At 34.8% G+C, this 21,444-nt stretch overlaps 1 protein-coding gene across 7 annotated transcripts in view; it reads left to right on the top strand.

Annotated features, from left to right (window-relative positions):
- The window catches only part of Klhl13 (kelch like family member 13), a 172,473-nt gene that overhangs the window by 101,349 nt on the left and 49,680 nt on the right, over positions 1-21,444 (top strand). For 2 of the 7 annotated variants that reach the window (XM_013122803.3, XM_013122804.3), the window contains exon 3: positions 5,229-5,294. The exons of 2 other annotated variants lie outside the window; for them this stretch is intronic. In XM_013122803.3, coding sequence (XP_012978257.1) covers positions 5,229-5,294 — 66 coding nt within the window. Of the gene's footprint in view, positions 1-3,436; positions 3,534-5,228; positions 5,295-14,160; positions 14,581-15,077; positions 15,191-21,444 lie in introns of those variants that run through there. 3 more of the 7 variants (XM_005083140.4, XM_013122807.3, XM_005083138.4) reach the window with 3 other exon arrangements.

Genomic DNA, 21,444 nt, shown 5'->3' with positions numbered 1-21,444 from the left:
CAGCCAAACATTAGGTGGAGTTTGGGGAATTATACAGAAGAGAGGGGAGAAAGGATTGTAGGATCCATACTATTTTATTTAAAAAAGATATTTATCTACAAGATATTTATTTACTATCATATTCTTAAGAACGTTTTATCACGGTGTATGTGTGCCTGGTTTACTGTTGGAGGCCAGAAGAGAGCATTGCCCCCACCCCCAGAATTAAAGTTACAGATAGTTGAGAGTCACGAGGAACTGGTGAACTTAACCTGGGTCCTCTGAAGAACAGCCAGTGATCTTAACCACTGAGTCATCTCTACTGCCCAGAATTTTGACCAATTCTAAGTATGTCTAAGAAATTTCTGATTTATCTCTTTAGGATTGGGATGTCATGAAACCCCAGCCTTTGCCTCTTTTCACATTTTGTCCTAATCCAGTGAGTACAGGCAACAGTTGAAAACATTCTTAGCCACTCCCTTTCATTTGCTCCATCTCTACCATTGGATTGAATGGCAATACTCCTGAAATGTGTAGTACACCTGTAGCATGAACTTCTGAGCTATAGGAATATGGAGCGTTACTTTTAATATAAATACCCTGACTAACCCTTCTTTATACCGATGTGTTTCAAATCATTCTGTCCATAAACGTAAGGAAAGAAAACTCTACAAACTATCTAACTCCATCATGTACTGAGCTGTCTTCTATCAGCAGCCAGAAAGCTGCCGTGAATGTGATAAGAGGATGATATTTGAAATGGAATTATACTATCCTAGACTAGTGGCCACTTGTTACAATCAATCACAAATATACCATATTTATTAGTGGACTTTCATCGGTGGGTTTGGTATTTACCCCATCTCCCCCAGGTAAATTTCAGTAAAATACCCATTTAAATGAAACAATAACGTAAACTTGATCTATCTTTCCTGTCAGGTCTAAAGGAAATACTGTGGTAGTTACTGTTTTCTATAATACTTAAATGGGTGAATTAGCTGACTTATTTTGTCTGTTTTCAATCTATGATGTCATTAAGATACAGCTTTAAAATACTCTTCTGAAGACAAATTAAATGATTTTTGTGTCCTCCTAACTACTGGTCCTTCCTGAAGTTTACTTGAGAAAATCTGGCACATTCAGTTATATACTCCCTTTTTTCTCTGCATTTGATTTTTTCTTACAAATTAATAGAAAGCTCTCATAAAAGGAAGGGTAGACAGTTTTTACCAGGGAAATCTTAAGTCAGAGAGTATACTTTCAAATATTAGCTACTTTTTAAAAGTATTAGCTGCTTCCTTTTAATTCATTTGAACATAAAACCAATGATGGTGATGAAAAGATTTTTTCATTGTTGGCATAAATGAAAACATCATGGTTTTTGCATCATTGAATAAATTTAAGATATAATGCATCTGTAAACAGAATGAAAACGCTGAATACCAACAGAAGCTGGAATACGTACTGAGATTTTGACATTGGATGTAATGGGATGTGATTTTATAGGGTGATAACACTGATATTCACATACCTAAAGACACCTCCTTGCCCCAGCAAAAACAGATAACCCTTTAAAAACTAGCATTCTCTTCTTACACGAAGATTTTCTCCTTTAACAGCCCATCGCTGAATATTTTGAACCAGGATCAAATAATTCATATTGTTTCCCATCTCTTTCTGTGGTCCCTATGAATTCCTTTAGTTTATTATATGCCTTCAAGGTGAATACTTTTGCTTTACTGCAAGTGATAAAACATAGTCACAGTTTCCCCAACATAACAGCTGTTTTTTAAAGGCTGCTTGTCCATCTTTCAGCTATTCTGTTGGCATTTTTCATCTAGCCTCTGTAATTTTTGAACTAGAGATACGACACAGCTAGCAATAATGCAAAGCTCCTGTCTGACAGAGGCCCATCTCTCCACAATTCTTATATTTTCCTTTGAGTTTTGAGCATGGCTTAGGAAGTTATTAAAAGTAGTGTGTACTTTGAAATCTGGGAAAGTGAGTTTCTTGAGCTCACTTTGCCCCATTCTCTGCCCTCTGTTCTCATTGTCACCCATTTAATCAATTCTGTTTCGTATAATGAGCATAGAATCAAAGTGATTTCTTATATATTATATGCTAAACATTAGAATAATGCACAGTACCTCTTAAGAAACATTGGATGATATCACAAAAAATTGGTATCATTTGAGGGAAACCTACAAGGATGGATTTCTCTCAGAAAAGGAGGCTGAGGGGGAATAATGCATGCCAGGAGGACCTGTGGAGCAAAAGCAAGAAAGAACAAAGAAAACTGGGTATGATGGAGGGAATGACAGCCTGCTGTTTCTGGGCTGCTACAGCAGGAAACTGAAAGAGCCAGCCAGCCACAGTGTAGTGGATTCTTGCTGCACTTACTGCCTGATTAATTCTGCTGTTGATCCATCCACTCACTCAACAAATGATTTCTCTTAACACAAAGAATAAAATGCAGATCTTTTTGCTGTCACGTATTGTCTTCTGCTATGTGGTCTTTTGTATGCCTTAAAAATCCACGTCCCTCAACACTGTTACCTTCTTTGCAGCCATGCAGCCACCGCCAGCTGTAAGTCAGTATTTAACCCCAGTTGCAGCAGAATTGTCATTCTTCCACTGCTCTGGTACCATGGATCTGTGCTACTGAAGCTTCTCCACCACATTTTTTCTGCCTGTTTCCCCCACTCAGTCAGGAGCTTTTTGCGATCAAAAGAACTGTGTCTCGTTCACTTGTATATCAGTATCAGTAAGCATAGTACATCACACAGATAATTCCAAAAATAAATGAATTTTGAGTATTCACTGAATACTAAAATTTTATCAAATGTAACTTTATTTTAGAAGAGTGATCCAGAAATAATATGATTGAAGAATTAAAGTGGGGAATGCAGGGAGAACAGTTACATGTGTCTTTTTTGAAGCAGCTTGTTTGTTTAGACAAACCAATAGGAGGTAGATTCCTGGAAAATTGGTGTAATAGGAAAAAATATAGTTTAATGACTGGCTAGGATTTATTACTGTCTGTAATAGAGAGAAAAGTGTTTAAGATAAAATTTTAAGGCTGTATTACAAATAATAAGACAGTGATCCTTGCAAAACTAAGGTTATTTTGAGGTAAACATGTTTTTGCCGGAGTCAGAGCTCCTAGTGCTAGCATTTGTATCTGCTGTAATGAGCATTTTGCTCCTGTTCATTTTGCTAAGTTCTGGATTCATTCGGTTCTCATTTTCATATCTATTCAAAAGTCTACATGGGAAATATAAATAGTTCAGCCACACTGACTATAATTTCTTATCAAGGCAAGGTGTGCAGGACATAGGCTTTTGTATTTAAAAGGCTTGTTTCCGTTTCTGGGAGCTACAGCTGAAGTGTTATACCAGGCAGATGCACTGGGGTGCGCTACTGTGTAGTAGCAGAGCCTAGCTGTGCATCACAGCTCTTAACTTTAAAACTCCAGAGAATTTGATGAGAGAGGGATCCACAAGAACATGACAAATGATGAGAGTTCAAACCTTAAGAGAAAAATGGGCTTATTGGTAAGAGACCTATCTTTTCCTTTATTTACTATTGTTACTTATTCATTAAAGTAGCAAGCTTGTTATTTTGAGATGTGGCTGTGGAGCGGTATATAAAAATCAATTTTATATGTATTGTAGAATTCAGGAGACATATTGGTAACCATGTAAAAATCATAGGGAGCGTGTGTACAGCTTGATTTCTATTTACAAAACCTCTAAGGAATTTTTATTCTACTTCAGACTGTGGAATGGATTTATTTATGTAGCATAGATGTAATGCAGGTTGAGAAATATGTATTTTTAAAAGTTAAAATAAAGAATAGTGACTTGTGTAGAAATAGATAATTTCACTTAGTCACCAGAAGGTGGCACACCAGATTGTTCTTACATACACAAAGAAAAGGAATAATATTAATAAGAATATAAAATAACCTGTATTTAAAGATATGTTAGTATATTGTAAACACAAGGGTAATAGAATTGGCATTTTTTGGCAAGATTTAATAAGAAAATGACAATTATGCATTTAACCTATTATACCCTTTTTATTATTCAACCATAATATTTATGTGCATAGCATTTTTAAAGTAAGCTTTGAAATAATATTGCCATTGAGCATATGCTGTCTTGAATATATCATTTTCACAAAGAAATAAAATTCTCTACAACCGTCATTTTTTGTAGAGAGCCGTTCAACTTAAGAGAATATTTGGATAATGTCTTTGTCAAGGTCTTTCTAAAGCTTCTCTTAGACTTTGATTTGATTATGACTTTAATAATGCACTAGTGCTTTTGAAATGATCTGGAAAAAGTATCTGAGATGGCTTATTTTAAGGAAAATATTAGGTAAGGCTAATGTTTGTTTTGTATAAGCTGATAGCAACATCAATGCAATAAATGCAAATAAATTATGCATTGTGCTGGAGTGCCTCAAACGTCTGCCAGCAAATTGTAATTTTTTAAGGAGAGTTGATTGTCAGCAGCATATACTGCAGTGTTTCTGTAGTAGTCTCTATTTTTAAAACTGCATTCCTAAGGCAGTACCAGAAATATGTCTGTCTAATGTTGAGGTGTGTGTGTGTGTGTGTGTGTGTGTGTGTTTATTCCAAATGAGCTAGTTATATGAAGAAACTTCGCCAAAAATCCCATAAATTTTCTGTACAGGAGATTGTACATATATTTACCTGTTTTTATTAATTACAAGCAGTGTGGAAATAAGAAAAACGGTAACAAATTAACCTAGAAGAACATTAGCCATATGTTCTCTGAAAGATTAAAATGTCTATCATTTGCGTTCCAGTCTTTATGGCAAAGCAGTGTATCAGAAAATAGCTGACCTTTAGGCATGAAAAGCTAAAAAAATGACATCATTCCAAAGGCCAAGGGTATATCTACTGAAAAAACAATGTTTCTTTCTATGTTAATTTGATTAGCTTGATTTTGTAGATCACCTGCAAATCCATATTGTACTTAATGCATTGTATCATTTCTAAAACATTAAGAAAGCTTCTAAAAACAAATGCAATCTTACGATTTTCTATGTTACATTTTGTAAGAATTAATTTATATTGTTTTGTGTGGCCTTCAGTATTCAGAATTTATAAATATGGCCTATTAAATTACATTAAATATTTCCAAGGTATACATTGAAAAATTTGAACCAAATACAGTAGAGCCACAATTAACCAGATTTTTTTTGCACTCCACTTTCAGGAGACGGAGGCAATTGTCTTTAAAACAAGCCGATTTCAAGGATATATTCAAAAAATCAACTTCAGGGTATGTCAAAGGGTCTACATTTTCCTGTACCTGTTTTTTTTTCTGATGAGAATTTATTTTAATAAGAGACCCTGAGGTATTTGAAGACATTCAGTTATCAAATAAACTTCCACTAATGTCTAGGTTCTGTTGATTAAGAATTGTGTTGATAATATTTGCATCATGATATTGTGTTTGTATTTTTCAGTTTAAGCTCACAAACCTAAGTTCGTTTGGCTTTTTTTATCATTGCTGTGAGATAAACAAAAATTTTTCTCTAATATACAGAAGAGAAAAATAGCACTTGAGGTCATTAAGCTAATTAGTGTTAGAGTTGCAGCCAGACCATGGGTCTCTTGTTCTGTCCCTTTTGGCTAATGGATGAAGTTTAAAACAAGTTTTTAACTTTTAAACCTGTATTACGTAATCAATCTAATGTGTGTACTGGATTTGTTTTCTAATTCCCGCACCTTTTGCCACTGAGCATCTGTCTGTCTGTTTCTGTCCGCTGGGCACCTTGCTTTCAGACTTCCCCTGAACAGAAAGCATCTTTTATGTGGGAGGGCAGGATAAGGGCTGTGATACTGGTTTGATGGTGGGGAGCAGTCAATGCAATATGCCAAAGGAGTCCAGTGACTGAGAAAGGAAACTGTAGCTTGGGTATTTGGGCAGGGATTAGGTACCTTGATTTGAAGGCAGCCTTTCCCCAAGCCTACTAGACCTGGTGTGGTAATGAGTCTGAGTACTTGGTTAAAATGCGGAGTATGGGTTCCCACCCCCAGACTATGACATTTTATTCACCCCATGTGATTCCTGACACATTAGTGTTTGAACGCATTTGCCTTAAAGGTATAAAAGTTTGCTGTTCCTTACTATTAACTATTGAAGAGCCAAGGAAAGACAATCTTTCTCTCAGCAGATTCTATGCTTTATGTCAAAGCATATCAACTAAGACAGTCAGGACAAGGGGCAGGCAAGGGTGAGGCATGAAAGCCAGCATTTGTTCACATTTCTGTCTGTATCTGAAGCATACCACAATGGCTTTTGTGAATTTTGAAGACTGTAAGGTATTTTAGAAAGGCTTGTGTCTCTTTTAAACTTGAAGAAGGTAAAAAGACAGAGAAAAACTGTCACTAAAAGGTGAAAAATAAGTTTTGGTGTTTTAATAGCTAAATTTTGCCAGATTTTTTAATTAGAAAATATTTTTGGAGAATGTCTAAAAATTTAGGCTTTCCAGAGTGCTGTGTGGTTAAAGCTTTACAACATCACTGTAGTCCTTCTCATTTGGGTTTGTCTGATTAGACTTTAAGTGACATGCAGTCAGGTCGCATGTGCTCTTTTGTGTATTTGTAACACTTAGCAAACTTTTCACTGTGACTCATGACAACTCATTTATCATGCACATTCTCTCAAGGGGCTTTTGACTAAACAGTAAATTATTGAATTTGATATTTGTGATTTATAAGGCATTTATATGACACTGTGCACAGTGAATAATATATTCAAGAGTCCTTGGTAGAAAGATGTATTTATTTGACAGGAATGCATTGTCTTAATAAATAAATTTGCTAATGTTTTCCCTATCACCTAGAGTCCGGATACTCCTTTAAGTTTTGTTTTTTACAAGTGTTATTGTACTTTACAAATCTGAATCACGAAAATTTATATTTCTGGAGACCTCCAAGCATAAATATTTTGGCTTTAATATCTTGCAGTTTCATAGGAACTTAAATTGCTCAGACCCTTTAGTGGAAGACTGATAAAAACGCTAAACAGTATCGATAACTTAGATCAAGCTGAAAAGGGAATGATGACTACTTATATACTAGCTAATAGGAAAACATACTTTATTGAATGAAGTGTTATGTAGCTTCAGAATGCCGTGAGAAATAATTGATTATTTAAGGTATGTATTTGATTTCGAAGACATGAAGTAGGTCTGCATGAATTAGGGGCTATAGCAGACTTAGAAATGCAAGTAAAATGCAAATGAAAACCAAGATTTAGATTATCTTTAGCTTAGATATAGGGTCAACATAGTGGATACATTCTATTTTTACTCAAATTTTCATATAATGAATAGTAGAACATGAGATAAAGGACAATAAATGAATTATATAATGTTTAAACCTGCTTCTATAATTCAGACCAAACACCATATATTTGTCATATTTCAGTGCATTTTTGATATTCTTTACCTATTTTGGAGTGCTCAAAATCACAAAAGAGAAGCATTCTAAATTAGAAAATGAGAAGACTCTAGAAACAGTCACAAAAATAGAGATATTGACTAAGTTTCTTAATCTTTAAGGTCTTCCATAGAAGGCAAATAATGGGAACCACCCCTTAACATAACTGTTGGCCTTCATGTTATAGCAATGGGTCATTGGGTTTGGGTTTGAGATGGAGTCACTTGAGATTGCTCTGAATTCTTTTTTATTTAGTTTTAGTTTTTCAAGACAGGGTCTTTCTGTGCAACAACTTTGGCTGTCCTGGAACTCGCTCTATAGGCCAGGTTGGCCTTGAACTCAAGAGACCTGCCTGCCTCTGCTTCCCAAGTGCTTGAGCTAAAGGTGTGTGCTACCACTGGCAGGTGGATTTTTATTTTTTGATAGTAGCAGTGTTAATGGATATATGTGTAGAAAATTTAAAGTTTTAATGTATATGTCTAGAAAATAGTAAAAGAAAACCGTAGCACTGTATATGGTAATTTGATATAGTATTGCATAATTTTAATGAATCATTGAGACCAGCTTTCCATGAAAGGATTTACTGCTGGCAACCAAAAAAATGTTGTAGTTGTACTGTAATGAAGATTTATAAACAAGGAGAAGAAGAGAAGAAATAATCAGGTAATCTTCCAATCTCAGTTTTAGCCAAAACACCAATGTTATCATGGGAATGCACTAGATCTTTGTATTTAAGTGTTTATTTTTCAAAGTAGTAATATTTCATCAATTGCAATTGGAACATTGAAGCAAATCTATTTGGAAGGCCATTCAGACTCTCAAACTTCATGAAAGACTAGATATTTCTAAAATAGTGTAAAATATAGAAAGTTGGTTTTCTTTTTGTTTGGTATACCGTGTGCTTATTACTGAAAAATTTCAACAATCATAAATAATCATCATGAGAAATTATTTACCTTTACCCAAATAGTGCAAATATAAAGATTTAAAGATACAAAGATTACCTTATTTTCTTCAATCAACTTTGTTGGTTCTGCTTCTACATGAAGTTACCAAAATGAAAACAAAGTCCTGAAACATCAAAAGCTTAAATATTTTCAACAGAGCAATGTTGTTAATCGTTCATTCAAAATCGCTATGCATTTTAATTTTAATTATGTTTGGCTCTGATGGGTATCAAACTCTTAGCCTCAAGCATGCTGATGTTTTTTTACTGAGCCACACTGCACATTTTCAGATAGCCTTTTATTTTGGAAAAGTTTCAAGGATTAATATATTTTTCCCTCAAAGTAATTTAAGGATAACTTTAGGAAGTTGCTGGGAGGTATTTATCCAGATAAATGATTATTATTTGAGGTGAAAGCACATCTTTTTGATAGACTAATTTATTTTACTTACGTAAGTATATATTATGGATGATTTTATTTAACATGTACTGCTTTTATCCAGATAGTATCTGGACTGATCAATTTTTCATCAATGTGACAAATACCTCAGTGAAACAGTTTAGTTTCAGAAGTTTCAGCTCAAGGTCAACTGAATCCTGAACATCTAAGGCAAGGAAGAATATCATGGTGTTGGGAGAATATGGTAGAGACTGCTTACATTACAGACTCTAAAAGGGGGAAGAGGCAGAGTACCAATGTGTATTCCAGAGCACACTTAAGTGACCCTGATCCATCATTCATTTCTACTACTTCTCATCCCATAGTAAATACAGACATTCTAGTTTGGAATTAAACATTTCTGAACAGATGGAAATATTTTAATAATACTGAAGGGTAGAAAAAAAGAATGATATAAATAATGTTGATACTACCAGATGATAGGCAGCAGGGAAGGCAAGAAATTCTGAACTCACCATTCAACATTAATCTTTTTAGCTTTAGCAGCAGAGTAAGTATAGTCAGAATCTGTGGGTCCTTTGGTTCCTCAACAACTGGAACTATCTTGGTCCACCCACTCCTACTCCTGTCAGCCCTATAGCTTCTTGGATATGCTCTAGCAATTAATTAGTAAAAGAATGTAGATGGCAATCAAGTAGGATTTCCTGTTTTAGAGATCCACCTAGCTGCACCTGTAGCGCTGACCGTGGTCACAGATGTGTACCTGAGGGTGTGGTATTTGGTCTGGGGTCTGGGAAAGGCTGGCTCTCTTGGTTCTGGTAGGGTCATGGAGAGAAGCCTGGGTGTGGATGCTTGGAGCTGAAACTTTCGGGTCATAGATTCCTTATGTAAATGACTTCTTCCCGAATAAAATTAACCTATGTTTAACCAAGTCCCGTGTATCTTAACCTGTGCATCTACATCTTCCAACTGTAAACATTTAATGTAAAACCCAGTATGTCCTTTCCATTCCCCTTTCAACCATGACTTTCCTTACCTACAATTTTGGTTCTTTTGTTCTTTGGTTCTTATGTCGAGTATTTTTTTTCTGTTGTTGTTGTTTTTGTTTTTCAAGATGTGTTTCTCAAGACAGCCTTGGCTGTCCTGGAGCTCGTTCTGTAGACTGGCCCCCGAACTCACAGAGATCCATCTGCCTCTGTCTCCCAAGTGCTGGGATTAAAAGCATTTTTAGTACACTAGTTCTTTGCATTCTACCACTGCATGACATATTACTCTTAGCCACTGGAGCTGTTACAAAATCCTGGCCTTCATTTTACTTATGCTACCTGGAGTAAGGGATTTTTCTGCACTTGCATATGTATATAAGCGTAATATAGTGGTTCTCAATCAGGAGTAGTCATAGCTGTAATTGTTCATGTCTGTATAGATCTGGTGTGGGACAATATTTTTCTATGTAGCTCTGTTAGGGAAATTTTCAAAATAGAATTTTCCAATGTAGTATCCTGTGAGAAACATTTGAGGTGGATTAACAACATTGTGTGTATGAATTATCTACGAAGAAATTTATTGCATATTCTGTATTCAAGTTCACAAAAACAAACTAAGAAGATACACAAGTACGTATAATCTTACTGTGGGTGAAAGATACATGCACACGTGTGTATAACTACAACTGTGAAGGTATTTCTCCAAAGAATTTTAATGTGTTATTCACATTTCTTTTTCTGTTTTTTTTCTTACTTGGCCAGATTTCATATTTGGTTGCCATCTACATACTTTTACTAATTAATTGGTAGAACATAAATGGAGTATGTAGCTTGGCATGATCTATAACAGTCCTGTGAGGACAACATGAATAACACTGATATTCTAGATTGGTCTGAAGAGGTAATGTCAAGATTGAGAATTACACTGTGTCTACTCCTATTAGTCTTTGACTGTAACTACCACAAGATCAAACAAAAATTGGTAGGAAAATATGTGTTCTTAGGCCTACCAAGAAAGTAATAGAAAAACTAGTCTCAAGTGTGAGTGAATTCATTTGATGAACTGATATTGACAGACTGTAGCAGTCAGTAAGAAAATTCACATGTTTATAATTATTTATGGATATTAACACTGACAAAAAAAAGAGTCAAGAATATTAGCAGCATTGTCTCTATTTTCCCTATGCTAAGACTGTGTTAAGTTGTGCTTTAGTTATTTTTCACCTGGCCATTCTTCTACACATTCTAGAATTAAAGTTCTGTATGTATACCTTTCATTTGGGTGATTCTGTCTCATTTCTGTCTTTCGGTGGGCATCCAACAGGAGGGTTAAATATCTCTTAGTTATTATCTTTTTAGGATATGCTGCGATGATTATAGGATGTGGCTCACTTTATATAGAAGCATGTGTCTAATGCCTATTCTGAATGCAAAGATTTTAGGAACCCTGCAGAAGTCATCCTGGACTCGGAGGTTGAGAGCAGTCTTTTCTAGTCACCACTATGACAGTAGATTAATTAACTTCTCTGAGTTCAGATTTTTTCATCTCTGTATTGAAAATACTTAAAAAGATGGTTTCTATGGAATCTACCAATTCTAAAAAGCTTCTTTTCCTAGTTTGGAAGCCATAGGATTCTGTGTTGTTGGAGTTGTTCAAGAATGATGTTTGTTTCTATGGTGTTGACCAAGAACCGTCATTGCCTTCTGGCTATTTTATCTCTGATATATATATTTCACAGGTACTTAAGTAATTGATGTTCATAAAATTCTTGGAATATCCTTTAGATTATCCTTCTGTCTTATGCAGTGCTATGTAATAGCATTTAAGTGTTCTGTAAATGAAATTAGGGCTTCCTGTGATATGGATGAGGGATGTTTATGAATCTCAGAATCAAAGTAGTGCTTCACTGAATCTGAGTAAAATTATATTTTAAATACATATTTAGTCATTCTCTTTCTTATCTATAGATGCAAATATTTTGGGTTCTGGGATAGAATGGCAATTATGATTACACTCAATAATTGCTATTAGACTCTCTGCTAAGAGAGTAAAATCTAGTTAATTTTGATATTGCTAATTTGCAATGGGGCGATTTTACCTAAGTGAAGTCTATTTCTAAATGATATATGAGGAATGGTGTTGTTAAGTAGATTAAAATATATGATAATTCACAGACCATATGAATTATGTCCTTGGAAAAATGCTTATTTGCTTGTGACAGATAATTACAAAGGATGTAGCAACTGACTAAACCCAAACCCTAGAACTGAATGTAAACAAATTATCTCAGTCATGCCTAATACTTTCTGGGTTTCAAGTCTTTTAGGATAGTGAAAATGGAATGTGAAGAAGAAGTTGTAGTTTTAGTTTCTTCTCACTTTGAAAAGCTATTAAGATAATTCTATTTAACACCAAGTCTCTCAGAAATGTAGATTGAAAATTGACATAATAGATTGATTTTGATTGGTTTTTCTGGAGCTTAATGATTTTAGATAACAGTGTTTGTTTGTTGAATTGTTGGGTTGTTTCTTTTACTCAGTTGATTGTTAAGAGTAGAATGATACCTTGAGGATATTTGTAAGAAAGTGGTCATTAACTGTATACTTCAGAGAGTTATAAAACTCTCACCCTGTTTTCTGTTCAACAATTTTGAGGTGTCTCTCTGGGAAGATAACTACTAGAAACACTTGTTACTGTGGTTTGGTGCAGTCTGGGAGTCACTGTCCTCAGAAGGTGAAGTCACATTGCTTTGTAGAATTGCCATAAGCATAAAAGCCCAAATCTCCTTTCTAACATATACTTTTTGTTCCTACATAAGCTAATATATTGGTATTTATGTTTAATATTTTGGAATGTCTGCACGTGCTTCATATTTTGAAATTTTACTAGAAACTCATTCTGGGATGAGACATTCCAAGCTTTGTGTATACATCTATGCATGCTTGTCTGTATTGTTTACGTATGTACTTTTCCTTCTTTCACTTTCAAACAACTTGCCATTGCTTACTGTTTCTGCGGCCTTTTTGCTAGACAACATAAAATTTTCCACTGTGAGATACTGACTATGATATATTTATATTTGTGAAGTTTTTTATCAAGTGTGTTTTGACTGCTAAGATGTTGATTAGTATTCTTTTCTTTGATTCATTTAAAGATTTCTCTGAGAGAGTTTTGTGTTGAGTGCTAGAAGGAGTTGGAAATATAATTTAATTCTCTGGCGTGTTTTTTTGAGAAGTAGTTAATGTATGATAGAATAAAACTTATACTGGAGGTGGTGATGTCTGATATTAATTTAATATTTATAGTCTATGGATTACTGGTCAGCGCTTCAACATAAACCTTGTCTTTCCAGATATTACTGTATATGTGAGTGCCACTTCTACATCTGTATTTATATCTCATGGAAAATGTTTTTGCTTCCATAATGCATTTTAAAAAGGAGTTGTGATTATCCTAGTTGATTTCATGCTGTACTTCTGGTGTATTAGATGATGTATTTTGGGATTTTTGAAAGCAAGTTTCTTAATATAGAAACATTCATCTGTAGTTTTTGTTTGTTTGTTTTTATACAAAAGAAAAATATTTTTAAAGGACTGAGTCTCAGGCCTTAGAAACCAGGGACAATTTGGAATCTTTGAAAGCCAAAAATTTGGCTGGAGGTATGTTTATTGTTCGTTGTTTGGAAGTGAGTATAAGAATAAATATGAGCTCTTTGTTGTTGCAGTTATTGTTTTTAAAAGGTAGTGGCTTTTATGTTATTAGTGGTCTGCCTTTAGTAAGTATGCATTAATGGAGACAAGATTTTATTTTTAGTAGAAATGGGTTTTAGGAAGGAAGGTTTTTAGAGACAGCAACTTGCCTATATGAGAAATAATATTTTGCAGCTTGTGAAGGAAGAGTTGCAGATAATACTAATTTAACTTAGCCTATTTTTATTTTTAGAAATTGCATAGAAATTTTGTGAATTTATTTTGCTGCTTTCAACAAAAGCGCAAAACACCCAATCTCTTTGGGCTTAATTACAACACGATTTTCAGGCGGTATTTTAAAACAATGTAGATGAACCCTTTATTTGACATTGCTTTCATGGAATACCTCAAGCTGCTTTTACAGTAGCTTCAATTTTTGGAACCTCTTTTACAATCGCTAATCCCAAGAGGTTACTGGACCGCTGCTGAGCTGTGGAGTGGTCCCTGCTGGACACCTGCTTGGCCGGCAGTGTCGGTCTTTCCTCTAGACAATTTGTGAGCTGTTTGGGGGAGGAGGAGGAGTAAGGGGGGTGAGCGGGAGGAGAAAAGGGGAAGAAAGGGAGGGCAGTATTGAATTAGATTGTTGATAGCGTCTCTCCGAGGACTGCTATTAAGAGCGCGCTATTCTGTACTTCTGTGCTGCAGAAGACAGAGAGATATTCGTGTTACCACAGCATGTTGTAGATGTATGAGGTTTTGCTCATCGGCTTGGAAATAAAAATAGGGAAAAGAGTGCAACTTGAATCAGAAGCTACTAGAAGAGTGCGCAGACTTCTTCAGCAGTTTATATTTGCTCTGACATTTTGCTTTCTTCTAACTGGAAAACAGAGGACCTGGCATTTTTAAATGGGCTTTTCTCATAATGGCATTCTTGTATTGTGTGGCCAGAGCTTGCACTGGAGGAAAGCAGGCTGCTGAATTTAGTCACTGATCTCTATTAGCTGTGGCCTAAGGCTATGCTGAGGTTTATATCCCATTTGTATTGTTGCAGCTCAAAAGAAGAATGTTCAGAGGATGACAAATGTATTCTGAGTAGGTATGTTGTTCCATTCTTATATGAAACCCATCTATTTTTTTCTGCTGTTGGTCAGAAATCAGGTTAATAGGTGCAGAACATAGTACAATGCAGCAGTATTCCTGTTAAGGTAGAACAATGGTATTGCAAGCTTTTTTTTTAAGCACTATAGCTGCTTTTTATTAAGTAAAGCTGCATTGTGTACTATGCATAGTACAGTGTACACACACACACACACACACACACACACACACACACACACACACACACTGCAGCCAACACTTTCCTAACGAGGTGGCACTATTGTTGAGTTGGAAGGATAGAATCATCTTATTGCTTTAGGGGACAGGAGGATTTAAAGGCGGTACCTTGCAGTCCTATTGTACAGATTGGAAGCGTCGGTTTAGGGGCACTGTCAGAATCTTTCGCTTGTTTCCGCGGCTGCTGTGTCAGTACAATGTGGAGTGGAAGTCCTAGTTGGTAGTCTGTTATGGAAACGCTGTTTACTGTTATTGTAGTACCGTGGTGACAACATGCCATTGAAATGGAAAACGAGCTCTCCTGCTATCTGGAAATTCCCAGTTCCTGTGCTTAAAACATCCAGGTCAACTCCACTTTCTCCAGCATACATGTAAGTGAGAGAAAATAGGATATTAAAGCGGGATTTCATTCATGAATCTGCTGTGTGGCAAAACGTGGGAGGGGCATTGCAAATAGCAACATCCCCCATCTGACAAGATTAAGAAACAAAAAGAAAAAGAAAAAAACAAAACAAACAAAAAAACACCCTCACGCTTGCTTGCATTTAAAGATACTGGCATGCCCACATTACCATTGTTTTTGTTTTCCTAGAGTTTATTGTTTTTAAAGTGTTAAATGCAAATCTAATCATTGGTGTGAAGGTATAGCCAAGGGATTGTCTAAGGAAAATTGAATGTTTAACATGAGATTTTTGGAATTTTTGTGTATCTGAAACACAGTGATTTCTTTTGTGTCATGGTTTAAAATCTGCTATGTTTGATGTTTGGGATATGCTAAGTATGGAAATGTTTTGTGAATTATTTTGGATGAATTTGAAACATTCACAGTTCATCAAATGAGTCATCCAAGACTTTTACTTTCTAGTTCTGTATAAATATTAATGAATGAGTGATATTACATCGTTCTTAGTTTTCATTCAAGTTGTTCTAAGTTCAAATTTGGATGGCTTTTCTATGGGCAGTTACTTATATATTTAGAGATTGAAAAGAGTATTCTACAAACAGCTGTTGTAGAAATGTATTTTGAGTAAAAACCTATAGAAATATTTTGGAAAATCTGTTTGGAATTATATCCATAAAATGTAGATTTAAAAAGAAAATTCAGGAGGGTATGATGAACTGTTCTTTGGAAATATTGTTCAGAATCCTTTTCTTCTAGAGGAGGCATCATTGGAGGGAAGTTGGAACTTTTGAGAAAACACTATTAGTACAAGGATATCTTTTGGCTAATAGGGGTGTTTGAACTCTGAATGTGGGAATTCTTGTTGCTTTAGGTGAAATGTGCATTTAGAAGTCTGTTGTGAGTTGCCACTTTTAAACTTAGTTTCATGTGAGACTCAGATACCCCATGACCAGGTCCTTTGACATGCACTCAGCTGCTGAGGAAGTATGATCATGTTTTCACTGGAAGCTGACTGATTGCCTAGAAAGCACGGGGGAAAAATGAGGGCATTTCAGAATCGTTTTGAGATCATTTGCATGATCTTCCTCGTTTGTGTTCTGGGATATTTTATCTGATTGGATAGTAAACTCCTTTTCTTTCGTGAAGTGAAATAATTTAGGTGATATTTGTGAAATGACAACAGATATGTTTGTTTTTCAGATGCTGTATTTAGCAAAAACACAAATTAATGGGAGGTGACAATTAGTGGAGCTCCTTCCAATTATTTGAGAAAATAGGATAGCTTCCTGACTTTATGAATCTTGGCTAATGAAAAAGATGACTTGACTGTAAGCAAAACAAGACCCTTGCAAAGATCTCTAGTCTATAATGAATAGTAGTAATTAATGTTTGTGGTATTTTTACTATATTTCACTGTTCAAATGATCAAAATTATATCCTCTTTTATAGTTTGTTTTCCCTTTTTCAAAATGTTATGTATAAAATATATGCCCATATTTTATTAATTCCTTCTAGCCACAAGCTCAGATACAAGGTAATACAACATTTTTAATGAATGTCATTCTTTCCTTGAAGAATTCATTTATCTGTTTGACCTAGTTTAGAAGGTAAAAACTAGAAAATACTGTGATCTTGCAATGGTGAATGATATTTAGTATTAGTACACATAGGTAGGGTGGAAAGATGTTTGAAGATCTAAAGGTTAGACTGGACTATTTTGACTGGTACCAGGCAATAGCATTAAATTGATCCCACATTATTTTTCTTTATAAATGCATTACTACCAAATATTAAGTGAATATACATGGAGAGAAAAAAATGTTTGATACAGAAAAGACTCACTTGGGCAGTCTGTTAAGTTGTTTACTTTTTAACTTTTAGATCACAATTCATTGATTCATTTGGCCAACAATAAGAAAACATAGTGTTTACTGTGTTGTTGTCATCAGGGCTTTCTACTCTACAACCTTTCTCCTTTCTGTATACAACATGATGTTTAAGTTTAGTATAAAAATTTAACCTCCAAATGATCAAAATTAAGTTAGATTACTGGGTCAGGTGCCAATATTTGTTCTTAAACTTTTTACTAGCAAATAAATCTTGGATTTTGTTTCTGTTACACTTTAAACTCTTTGCATTGCAATGGAATAGCTAAATTCTCATTCAGTGGTATATTGTGACCTGTTACACGTTGACCTCTAAAATCATGTCTTAGAATTTGGGGAAATATTTTGAGTAATCTAGAATCTAGAGTTATTCACAGTTGTTATACAGTCTTCTTGTATGTATGCCTATGCAGCACAAACAATAATTTACAATATTCTGGCATTATGTAATGTGATTTGTCAGACACATATTACATTCTTTTGATTGGAAGCAAGTATTTTCTCAAAGACTGAGCTGCCAAAACCAGGTGTTCTTAGTTACAGGCCTAATGTATTGTAGGAATTCAGCAGGTATTACAAAATCTGAAAGCTCTAACATTATCTTTCCAAAACCAGTGTCAGTGCTTTTTAGCTCCAACTTTACTTTGATACTGTAGATAGGTTAAGACCGCTATGCTAGCATCAGCTACAGTACAGAATATTCATTGTAAACACTGAACAGAAATATTAGTTTTGCTCCTTGGGGATTTTATAGTTCAAGTTTGTTTTCTCTTTTTTAGGTAGTTGAAATATCTCAATATTTTCAAGGGTTTAAGATAATAGAGACTATGGCACCTTTAAGGAAAAGTATTTTATGTAGCATAAAATATATTTTCTATTATGTCATAATATGTTTTTGATAATTTTTTGGACCTGTTTACTGAATAGATACGGTCTTCAGTTTCAGGTTTGAACATGTGCAGAGTGGTATGCCATCCATCTGGATTTCTGAAGGGATTGTGTTAATACAAACTGAGTCTTTGGTGGCATGTTTGTGCTACCCGTCTGTTCAACAGTAGGTTGAAGTTCAACCTTAGCCTCAGGGAGGTTCTGCTGGTCAGTGGAAACAATATTAGTAAAGACTCTGTTCTTGACAGGTGCAAACCATATAAATTCCCCTGTCATTTGGCTTAAATTAATAAAGCTGAAAGGGCAACCACATCTAAGTGGTTTGCCAGTGTTTTGGTATTCATCGTTTTAAAGCAGCAAATGGATCCTACAGACCAATGTTAGAGGATTAATACATTGTTAGATTCTAAAGGCACACTGAAACAGTATTAGTTCTAGCAATGTTTTCTTCTTTTCTTCGCAAGCATCAAGTTTGATCAGTAATAGAAGTGTGGCACAAAGGAGGAAAATAATTAGATAAGAATTAGATGATGCATTGTAATAGTGTATTTTAGCAAGATGGATCCTGTGAGATATTTTAAACTAATTTGAACTGGAAAGAATTTGTCCTTCTTTCATCCCTATAATTGCAATTAGTTAGCTTTCTGTTTGAAATTGGTTGACTATGTAAAATACACTTTATAGTTAATGCCACCAGTGTAGTATTTCATAGCAATTTTTTAATCAATAAAATTTAGTCCTCAGAGTTCCCAAGAAAAACATTTTTCATGCTATGTTAATTTTCTTCATTTTTGGATGATTCAAAAGACAGACATAACAAAAATGTATATTTTATGATTTTGATATTTTCTTTCCCTTCTTTCTGCTAAGATTGCCCTCTATTAATTCATGATAAAAGCTAAAACCTGTAGTTTTAGAAATCTTTCTTAGCTACTGAAATAGTTAAAATAGTCTCAAATTAGAATATTTAGTTGCTTTCACAGTTAGCACATCAACTTTTACTTGTGTGTCTGATTTTTTGCTAAATAACAAAATTATGTCAATAAATAATATGACTAGTATGTTAGACTAATTTGTGTTATTGTGTAACTTGTGTGGCATGGCCGTTAGGAATTTGCACTGCCCTGATTTGCAGAAAGCTTACCTTATCATTTATTAATAGAAAATCCCAGTGACCTTTGAGTTATTTGGAGAACTCATACTCCCTTTAATTAGTGCAGGAATCCCTTCTCAAAGATGGCAGTCCATGTCCTACTTGAACATTGTCGGAGAAGAAGAACTCACTACTTCTTTACAGCCCTTCCTTGTATAGTACAAAATCAATTTCTCCTCCTTTAATTCCCTGGTCCCAGTGGAGTACGTGTAGCTAGTACAGTTAAAAAGTATTTCTTGTTGAATACAGCCAGGCATGGAAACTGTCCCATGTGTCATGGTTTCCAGGCACTTGGTTCTTCAGTTGTTCTCACTCAGTGTTTCTATGCTAAACTAGCTGTGTAGTAGGTACTGTGAATGGTATGCCCTCTATGTAGTTCCACGAGGGGTAAACAGCACTTTCGTTTAGTATTTTCACACTTTTCTTTTTAGAGGTTTATGATTACACTGCATTTCCTTCTTATCAACATTTATTCTTTTAGCTCCATAAGATATTTTAGCATAGCTTGATGGTTGTGGCACACGCCTTTAATCCCAGCACTCGAGAGGTAGAGGCAGGCGGATCTCTGTGAGTTCGAGGCCAGTTTGGTCTACAAAGCTACACAGAGAAACACTGTCTCAGGGGAAAAAAGATATTTTAGCCTGTCATGTACAAGTAAAGTTAAAATTTCTCATCAAATCAATCCCATTGTGTATTAAAAAAAAAAAACTTCTCAAAATCATTTAATAAGCTCGCAAAGTACTGCACATAAACAATGTATAAAAAGACAGCTGTGTTTCTTTTACTTTCGGGTATCTCATAGAATTCCACTCGCCAGGAATTTTTCTTGATGCATTGTTTTTATTCTTAAAGGGAAAATGCAAAGTGTCTGCCCACAAAAGGGCAAGAGGCAGAATTGCAAATCTTCACACTGTCATAGGAAGTTCACAGTTCCTAGGGATTACACCCCTTAATTTTACAGACTATTTTGGCAAGATGTGTGTAGAACCAAATTTGAGAGAGGGAATAATGAGAAATCACTAAGAGACTGGTAAATATCTATGTAAATAGCTTTATTAGAGTTAAGGGAGAAGCTGTGAGATACTTTAAGTTGAAATGACAGTCAGAGTGTGTTACTATATGTTTCTTCAAGTGTATACCAAAGAGACCATATACATGTTATTCTAGATATTCAAAATTCACTTGATTTTTCAGTCATCCTATAAGTTGGAAATATCACAAGGAAAAAAACAATGACTTCAGTACACCTAACTTACTCACCATCTATGTCTGTCATCACTGCACACTGTAAGGTCTATTGTTTATCGCCATCATGTGTGTCTGAGCTGTAGCTCTCAGCTCTCGAAGCATCACAAAAGGCAATCATATTGCATGTGGTTAATATAGGAAAAGGTCAAAATTCAGAATGTTCGATTCACAATGTGTATTTTACAGCTCTCTCTCTCTCTCTCTCTCTCTCTCTCTCTCTCTCTGTGTCTGTGTGTGTGTGTGTAACTATTGTAAATCAGGAGCCATCATATTCTAAATTAGTAACATTCAACAGTTACTCAGTGTTGCATGCCAAGAATAACTGCTGAGTATTAGGCCGATATAGTCCTTGCAGTCAATCAGAATGACTATTCTTCATCTTCCATTCTGTTTTTATGCATGTTTTATGTCTGTGAAAATTCTGAACCAAGATAAGCATTAAATGCTTTCAATTTTGATAACTGATTTAAGGGCAGTGAAAACACTACTGAAGAAAAAAGGGTCTGAGCCTAATGGGGCACAAAGTAGAAATAGGTACCAGATTTTAAAATGCATAGTGCACATACTATTCAAAATAAATCAATTTATACTCAACCCAGATAGTATCATTTTAAATAACAAAATAGAAGGCCATCCTTTATGTTAGACAGGGAATAATTCATTGGTCAGATGCTTTTTATAACATAATAGTAACCATAGCTTTCCAAGAAGTAATAGTTTCATCTAAATTATATAATGGAATATTTGTTTAAAGTGGCATTATATCATTTTCCCATTACACTAAAATATTTTTGCTGATATAATTCACTATGATGAAGTTATCTTTTTTTTTACTCATGATTTGACATTTATGGTATACTAAGTAAGGTGAGAGCATGCCCAACTTGTTTCAAAGTACATCTTAAAATGTGATTCAGTGGAGAAGTGAAATCATATCCCTCATTAAGAAAATAAAGTAGTTTAAAACTTTATCATGTATATCAGGTACTTGGAATTTCATATGAAATTTATCTTGTTAAAAAATATCCTGGTTTACTGTGTTTAATA

This window comes from Mesocricetus auratus, unplaced genomic scaffold (assembly GCF_017639785.1).
Source record: "Mesocricetus auratus isolate SY011 unplaced genomic scaffold, BCM_Maur_2.0 Super-Scaffold_100003, whole genome shotgun sequence".
Taxonomy (NCBI): domain Eukaryota; kingdom Metazoa; phylum Chordata; class Mammalia; order Rodentia; family Cricetidae; genus Mesocricetus; species Mesocricetus auratus.
The sequence above is the reverse complement of the archived record's forward strand: the minus strand, read 5'-3'. Positions and strand labels throughout refer to the sequence as shown.